Source organism: Vombatus ursinus, unplaced genomic scaffold (genome assembly GCF_900497805.2).
Source record: "Vombatus ursinus unplaced genomic scaffold, bare-nosed wombat genome assembly UNPS02015066.1, whole genome shotgun sequence".
In the NCBI taxonomy this organism is placed as follows: domain Eukaryota; kingdom Metazoa; phylum Chordata; class Mammalia; order Diprotodontia; family Vombatidae; genus Vombatus; species Vombatus ursinus.
The window spans coordinates 8,400,481-8,408,919 of NW_020954844.1; the positions used below are offsets into that span (position 1 = coordinate 8,400,481).

At 52.0% G+C, this 8,439-nt stretch overlaps 1 protein-coding gene across 3 annotated transcripts; it reads right to left on the minus strand.

Annotated features, from left to right (window-relative positions):
• Positions 1–1,245: 1,245 nt before the first annotated feature.
• Positions 1,246–7,612, minus strand: AP5S1 (adaptor related protein complex 5 subunit sigma 1). Of its 3 annotated transcripts, none has more exons than XM_027846120.1 (3): positions 7,553–7,612; positions 3,721–3,938; positions 1,246–2,621 (listed from the first exon to the last, which is right to left on the minus strand). In XM_027846120.1, exons 2-3 carry the CDS (start codon positions 3,894–3,896, stop codon positions 2,195–2,197), a joined length of 603 nt encoding a protein of 200 aa, XP_027701921.1. In that variant the 5' UTR covers positions 3,897–3,938; positions 7,553–7,612; the 3' UTR covers positions 1,246–2,194. The 3 variants fall into 3 exon arrangements, with proteins under 3 accessions (XP_027701921.1, XP_027701922.1, XP_027701923.1); XM_027846121.1 differs by having other exon boundaries at positions 7,544–7,601; XM_027846122.1 differs by lacking the exon at positions 7,553–7,612 and adding an exon at positions 6,569–6,835.
• Positions 7,613–8,439: the final 827 nt, after the last annotated feature.

Genomic DNA, 8,439 nt, shown 5'->3' on the forward strand with positions numbered 1-8,439 from the left:
AGGGGGGTCTGGGACATAAAACATGGCATGGCAAATGGGGGGGGGGGAGTCCTTGGGACACAGAACATGGCACGTCAGATGGGGGGGTCTTGGGACACAGAACACGACATGATGTGGGGGCAGAGGGAGGGGGTCGCACTTTAGGGATCGTCCCTGTGGGTTGTCTTCGGATTACTCTCTAACAACTTCTGGTGAGGAAGGATGGACAGGTCGGTAAATCTCATTTTCAGTGCCGAGTATGCCCAACCCTAGGGCAAAAACAGAAGCCTGGTCTGGGGAGATGCCAGGCAATCAGAAGGGCCCAGGACTTCCCAGGGCACTTCTGCGGTCTTACAGTTCCACTGACTGAGCTGTGTAGACTTTGCTCAGCTCTGGACTGTCTCTGCTGGCTGAGGACCTGCCGGGCTAAATTTGACTGGCTACACACAGACACATGCTCTGGCCACTGCCCCCCAAAACCTTATACTAAGTATCTAGAGAGCTGTGGTCTGGGGGGTAGAGGATGCACTCCCACAGATGAAATCACAGGCCTTTAAGTTTGACTTCATCCCACTACTAGGAAAGTTCCAGGTGCCCAAGGCCGTCCCTGTGGCCCATGGACTACAGAGTCTCCATCCGCCACAGGCTGGCAGGTGTGAAACAATCGACCCAGCTCCTCGGTGGTGACCCTTTCCTGTTCCACTACAGGGAGGGACCTCTGGTCTCCTGTCTTTAGTCCTTCTTTACCTTGGTCTAAAGGCCAGCCCTCTGGGGAAGATTGCCCGGCCTACACCTAAGATCACATCCCTGCCAACTCAGCAGAGTGACGGAAGCTACAGTTGCTCCCTCCTTCCCTTCAAGAGTGCAATATGCAAACATCAAACCTGGCTTGTGATCACTATTAGAAAGTGCGAGCCGCTGGCTTGGGAGAGGAGGCCGTGCAGGGGTCAGAAGGAACGTGGCACCGAGGGCCAGCGCAGCTCACCTTGAATCCCGTCTCTGCTAGGTGCTAAGTCAGTCCATCTTTGTAAGCAACAGCTCCTTCGGTGTGAAATCAAGGCAAGGCCCAATGGGGCTTCTGCCGCTGTTGTGTGCTCCAGACCCCTGGGCCGGTCAGTCTGGTGCAGCCTATGGACCCTTTCTCAGAATGATGCTTTGGAATCAATTATACTAAAGCCCAGTTATAGAAGTTCACAGAGCCCAGGCTAAGAACGCAGGTCTCGGGATCCTACACAGGCAGGAGCAGCCAGGCCCTCGAGGAGGACAGCCGATCAATCCACAAACTTTTATTAAGCACCGCTCCATGCCAGGCAGAAGGCTAAGCCCCGGGGGTGCAAAAGAGAAATGAAACCATTCCCTGTCCTCTGGGAGCTTACATTTTATCAGAGAATATAACACATACACCAGGAAGCATAAACAAAATACAAGGTTAGACAAACTCAAGTGGTGAAAACTATGGTCTCCAAAACTACTATCTCCCTTCTACCATTGGCCAGCCCTTACAGTCAGCCCATGCTATGGCCTGAATGCCACAGAAGTCACCCCTGGGAACACTTCCTAATGGACCTCTTCCACAGGTGTAATTTAGAAAATCACCGGGGCATCCCTCCCTAAAAGGATTTCCGGGAGGCACAACACAGGATGCATGACCCAGACACCTTCTCCATACCAGAATTCTCTTGGCAATGTGACATAGCTTGAAATCCCGGAACTCTGTATTGTCATAAAAACCACAGCGAAGGGTGACTCAAAGCAACGTAGAGATACGCGGTGGATGGAGGACTGAAACATATTATTGCCCGTGATGACTGGCACGGGAGAGGGGCCTAGAAGGCATCACTGATGCTGGGTGGCCTGGGCATCTTGCGACAGTGTCTGCATTTGTATCCAGGGACAGTAAAGGAACCATGTGGTGGCTTCGGTCTCTCCATTCAAACCCAAGCCCAGACTGGAGCAACCTGAAGGGCAATGAGCCAGCCAAGACCTGCGTGGGGCCAGAGGGGAGAGCTCTCCTCAGGAAGCAGAGTGAGCGGAGACAGAGAACTCTGGGTTCTCAGAAACACTGCTTCTTCTGACAAGCCAGACCCAGCGGTCAATCCTTGCAGGGGCCCTTAGGGCAATGCCACCTTCTGTACCCCAAACCGAGTGGAATGGCCTGCCTCGGCAGGGCCCCCTCTCGGCCCCAGGCCTGGCCTGGCCAGCTCATGGGAGGCCCTCACCTGGACAAGCTAGCACTCAGTTCTTTCTCCAATCCCTGAACAAACTGGTCATTGAGAAAGAGCAGCTGGCCCTGCGGAAGGAAGTGGTTGAGGATGATCTCGATGCGGTCCGCTCTGAGGAGGACGTCGCTGCCCGAGGAGAGCAGCTTCAGGTGATCCAGGAGGAGGCGGGCGAGCAGGCGCAGGGTGCTCTCAGCCAGCAGCAGATTCTCGTGGGGTTCACAAACCAAGACACAGCCCAGCGACAGGACCCCAAGCCACACGGCGACCTTGGCTTCCTGGAAAGGGTCCCCAGGCCGAAGGCGGAAGACCCCTAAGGGGGCATCGTGCAGGGGGATGGGCTCATCAGAGGACTGGGGGAGCAGATCCATGGGAGGCCGGCCCGACGCCTGCTGCAGCAGCTTACACGCTGATTCTGCCTGTCTAAGGGAGGCACAGAATTCAGGCCCACAGGAGGGGGCCTGAAGAGAGTAAAAACCTGGGGATGGCTTCTGAATGGAGAAGGGCAAAGACCCTGCTGCTTTCTTTCATAGCCACCCACTTCCAGGAGGCATCCTCTGACCAAGGAATAAAACTATACCCCCTCTCACCCTGGTCTGAATGTGTGCCTGAGGGTGGTGCCAAGAGCCTCCCCCGGGAGACAGCCCCTTGGATCACCTAAATCTCAGTTTCCCCATCTGTCAAATGGGAAGAATTACCCCTACGTACTCCAAGGGCTCTTCTAAGGCCGTCGTCACGGTCAAATACAGGGGATGTTACTGTGTGTCCTGGCGTCCTGAGTGAAGCAGCCTTTCCAACACCTACATGCCCGACTCTGAGAGGCCAGCAGGGGGAGCTGTCAGCCCAGCCCTGAGGAAGCCCGGCTGTCCGGCTCCAGGTGCTTTCAGGGGCTGCTGTCCCGGGACAGCAGAAGACATCACCCCAGGTTCTGGTGCCCTCAGAGTTTGGGGCTGTGGGCTGGGTGGCCACGTCCTGATGAAAGGATGGAGGGGGCCAGGCAGGGCAGGGCAGGATGAGGCATGTCTGCCTCCACAAAAGGTCCATTCACCCCACAAGGGTTGCTTTCCACCCGTGGGTCTCTTTAAGATCCAGCGGGGTTTAAGTACAATTTGGCCCCGCCAAATTGGTCCAGACTAAACATAAATATCAAACTGTCACTGGATAATCCCAAAGAATTTGTCTGACTCTGGAAAACGTCTTCTAGTTTTCTCGAGGCTGTCCTAAATAATAGAATTGTTGAGCAGAAAGAACCCAGAACTTACAATCAGCAGAACTGAGTTTGGATGCCAGCTGGTTACCTCACCCCTCTGAGCCCCTGTTTCTGTATCTATAAAATGGGCACAATGATTCTTGCACTCCCCACTTCCCAGGGTCACTGGGAGGAAAGTGTTGTACAGGCAAACCTAAGAGGGATATGTCGATGTGAGGTGTTCCTCTTACAATGCCAAGTGGTTTTTTTGATGCAAATGGGGAGGGGGAGAACCCAGAAATATGTAGGGGACCACAGGAAAGCCCCATTTACCTTGCTACGGCCAATAGCTGCTCCTTCCTGAGCAGTCTGTCCCTCTCTGGACCGTGAGGCCTGGGGTCATCCGGTGACCTCTCTGACCCAAATACTCGAGAGTACAGCACTCGGCAGAAGGCAGCATCCCCAGGGGCCTGGGTACTCAGCGTATGGATCAGGAACGCATGGACCATGGTGTCTGGAAGCTTCGTCCTAAAAGGGGAACCCAGGACAATCTGGGGGGAAGAAGAGGAGGGCAGCAGTGAGTCTGTGGAAGAAGCATGTAGTCAAAGCTGATGCCAACCTTATATTCACTACAACTCAACTGAACTAACACTGCCTTCGGCTGCAAGGGTCAACGAATCCTCGTTTCAACTGACCGTGATGCAGAATCCTGATAAACACAGTCAAAGGACCTGGGCCAGTAGCTCAGTGGTTAGAGCCCAGTTTTCATGGGACCCCAAACTACACACAAGAAGCACCCCCAAAAGGATGACAAGATCCAGGGTGAAATCCTAATTTGGGGCTGTTCACTCATGTGGTACGATATTCAGTAAGCCCCCATTAAGTACAACATGGATCAGTGGTGGTCAGCAGCCCTGGGTTTGTATCCCACCATGGATGCTTACTACCTGACTACTGGGCCTCTACTTTCACAGGGGGCTAGAAGAAATGGCCTCTGAGAGGGCCTGAATTCAGGAGGACCTGGGTTCAAATCCAGCCTCAGACACATAGCACTTACTAGCCGTGTGACCCCGGGCAAGTCACTTAACCCCATTGCCTAGCCAAAAAAAAAAAAAAGAAAAGAAAAAGAAAAAGAAAAAAAAAGAAATGGCCTATGAGATCCCTTCCACATCTATGATCTTCCGAACTGTGTGCAAGGCCAGGGGATGTCCAGGGTGGACACAAGCTCTGTCCTCTGCCCACGCAGCTCATAGGTAAGCAGGCAGAGGAAGACAGAAGCTGGAATCTGGGACCAGAGTAGGCCTTCCTGTTAAAGCCTTGTCAGGTTACAGAAGAAGTGGAAAGAGGCCCTGTTCCCCGGCTGTTGGCTGACTCCTCGACTCCTAGCTTCCTAGGACCCTGAGGAGAAAGTGTTCTGGATGGGGTCCTAGGGGATGGCGGCTGGGATGGGGGCTCTAGCACGTGGCACGATGCCGTCTCTCTGGAGCTTAGCTCCCTCATCAGAGAAACCAGAAGGCTGGGATGTAACTTAAAAAGGGGACTACAAGCCAGCCCGGGAACCCCTGAAAAATCAGCTCTTTTTTCAGGCAGAGAGACAAGGGATGAGGAGGGTGGACAATGTCCTGAGACAAGCTCACCCACTTATTTTGGCTACATTCTTTTTTTTTTGTTACAATGAGGGTTTGATTCTGGGGCACAGTAACTATATTGGCTGTTTTTGTTGAACTGTTTTGTTTGTTACAAGGAAGAGTTCAATTTTGGGGCAAGTGAGGGAGAACAGAGAGGGGTGAGCGAGTCTATCAAGAATGATGTGATGTTAAAAAAATAAAAGAGGTCAACAAGATGAAGGGTTCTTAATCATGGAGCCCTTTGCTGTCTGGTGAAACCCATGGACTCCTCAGAATATTTTTTAAATGGATAAAATATGGCATTACAAAGGAAACCAAAGGTTAGTGAAAATAAAGATGTAATTTTTTCTCTGTCCAAGTCCACTGATCCTCCAGGTCTGTGAACCTCAGTTAAGAATCCCTGAACTACACAAGAAATAAAATGGATGATTTGATTATATAAAATTAAAAAGGTTGGGTCATACAGTGGATAGAGCACCGACCCTGGAGTCTGGAGGACCTGAGTTCAAATTTGACCTCAGACACTTGACACTTAACTAGCTGTGTGACCCTGGGCAAGTCACTTAACCCCATTGCCTAGTCAAAAAAAAAACTTAAAAGCTTTTGCACAAACAAAATCAACTTAGCCAAAATCAGAAGAGAGACAGGTAAATGGAGAAAAAAATCTTTATGGTAAATTTCTCTGCTAAATGTCTCTTATGTAGGAATCTGATTCAAATTTACAAAAATAAGGGAGAAGCAAAGGAAGGGAAGGCAGAAAGGCTCCCCATAAGATGAGATAAGCCTAAAAGGAAAGAGGCCAGAGGTAGCAGAATAAAGGGAACAGAATATACATACCATTCATTTCCAAATGTACCCACCTCACCCCACCCCATCTACTAAACAGCAAAACCAAACCACACATCAATCACATCAGAAAATATAAGCCACCTAAGCAACATTCCAGGAAGTCCCCCCTGCTTCAGACAAAGGAGAAAAGGACATTTTTTGATCTCTGGCCCAGGATCAAGCTATTCATGCAATTCTTATGAAAAAGATGGAGATGTGAGCTAGATTAGAGGACCATCTGGTGTATTCAGAACTAGTCAAATAATTCAATCCAAAAAGTAGTCATTAATGATTCCCTCAACTTGGATAGGCAGTTAGGTGGCTCTGTGGATAGAGCACTGGGCCTAAAGTCAGGAAGACCTGAGTTCAAATCCTGCCTGGGACATACTAGCTGTGTGATCCTGGGCAAGTCACTAAACCTCTGCCTTAATCCACTGGAGAAGGAACTGGCAAACCACTCCAGTACAGAATCAGACTGGAGACTGGTCAACAATGAATTTGGAAGACCTGCGGTGCTTAAGGCACTTTTCCTTAATATTTTTATCAGTGACTCAGATAAAGCAGAGACTACGTTTATCAAATCTGCAGATAACACAAGGGGGCAAGGGAGGGGTGTCAAGATCTAAAAAGATCACAACAGATTAGAAAGTTAACCAAAATCTGGAAAAAATGAAGCTGAACAGGGATAAATATAAAGTCTTGCACTAAGGTTAAAAAAAATCTACCTGACATGGCCAGGCAGCAGCTTGTCTACAAAAGATCGTGGGGTCTCAATCTGACTCAGAAGTGGGACGTGGTGGCCAAGGAGGTTAAGGGCACCTTTGTCTGCATCAAGAAAAGGAAGGCGTCCGTCCGGGGTTAGCCTGGTGATGCTCTCAGTGCATAGTCAAGAAGCTCTAGATGCAAATCCTACCAGTTGTGTGACCTCGGGCAGATCACTTACCCCTGTCTGCTTCAGGTTCCCCATCTGCAAAATGGGGATACTATCACCAAAAATAAAATGCGATAATTTTTGTAAAGCACTTTGCAAACCTTAGAGCGCTCCATAAATGCTCTCTTCTATTTTAATTATTATTGATTACTGGGTTTGATGTCAGGGAGAATTTGGGGGCCAAAGTGGGGTGGGCTGCCTTTTTTTTTTTTGGAAGGGGGGAGGCGCTCTTCCTCCCTCAAAAACAACAGTAGAGCAGTACAGCTTCTAACTTTGGAAGCCGAAGTCCTGCGTTCGAATTCAAGTTCCGCCAGTTTCTAGCCACGTGCGTCCCTACACCTCGCCGGGCCTCAGTTTCTTCATCTGTAAAGTGACAAGTGAGGCCCGTTCCGGCTCTAAAGATATAATCCTACAGCCCCGGCAATCCAAGATGCCCAGGCCTGGGAAGCAGCCTCTCCTGGTAGCAGGGGGATGGCTCGCATGACCCGGGGAGGGGCTTCCTGGGTCAGCTGATCTTCCTGGCCCCCGCCTGGCTCCGCCCTCTCCTGACTCCCAGAGCGCGGCGGGAGGCCGCGGGGGTCCTTGGCGTCACTTCCGCACATGCGCCACTCGGCACCAAGTGCATCCTGGTCCTTGTGGTCCCTCTCCTACCACCAGCCAAGCCCTGGGAGGTCTTTCCCAGGCCAGCCTCCTCCACCCCTGCCCCTCCTCACCTAACCGCCCCCCACGGGCCCCCGATGCCACCCGGGAGAGAACCTGCAGCTCTCACCCCTCCTACCGGGCCGGGCAGCTTCGGGGGCGAGCCCCTGACGCAGCGGAGCCGGGGCGCAAGGGAGACGCTTACGTCAGCACGCACGCACGAGCACGCACGACGACGCGGGGCGGGGCCAGAGAGGGCTTTAAAAGGACTTTGTTGGGGGGGCGCGGGGGCGGGGCTGCAAAGGCAGGAGGGGAGGAAGGAGGAGGGGCGGAAGGAGGAGGGGCAGCTGGAGCTGGGGAACGGCCGGAGGCGTTCCTCGTACGTTTAGAGCTGGACGGGACCTCCTAGGGAATGTGCTTCCGCTTTCTCCACAGTCATGAGTCTGAGCACTTCCCTTCCTGCTCCCACTCCTGCACTGGCTCCCCATTGCCTGGGATCCGAGCACAAACTCCGCAGGTCTCCATGTGACTCCCTCAAGCACGTGGGTCCTCCGATTGCGTGGCAGCCGCTTCCTGCACGGCGCCCGCCCGGTCCGAAGCCACTGCGCACAGAGCCTCGGTTTACGTCCTGCCTCCGCCCCCCATTACCGGCGCAGCCTTTCTTCCCCAGGGCTCAGTTCCTTCATCTGCAGAATGGGAACCTCGGCCTTCCGCGTCGAAGGCCGTGGGCCTCTGGAGAAGAAGCTCAGGCCGCAGCCCTGGCTTCACCTTGTCTGGGGCTCCCCGTACCCTCCTCCAAAGAGAACGATTCTGGCTCCTCCTCGTTCCATCGTTAGACTGGAAGCCCTTTGAAGGCAGGGACTCTGCCCATGTTAGACACGGTAAATGGGCGTTAAACTTAATGGAGTTATCTGCCCTATCGTAGTATTTCTCAGTTATCCTGTATTTGGTTTTATTTTTCTTGAATTTTATTTTTTATAATCACATGTAAAAACAATTAGTTTTTTTAAATTTTGAGTTCCAAAT

Excerpts from the sequence above, each read along its gene's own strand:
- AP5S1 (XM_027846120.1), bottom strand. The coding sequence starts at position 3,896 with ATGGTCCATGCGTTCCTGATCCATACGCTGAGTACCCAGGCCCCTGGG. Across the intron at positions 2,622-3,720 it reads CAGCTATTGGCCGTAGCAAG|ACAGGCAGAATCAGCGTGTA; the intron begins GTAAATGGGGCT and ends TGCCTCCCTTAG.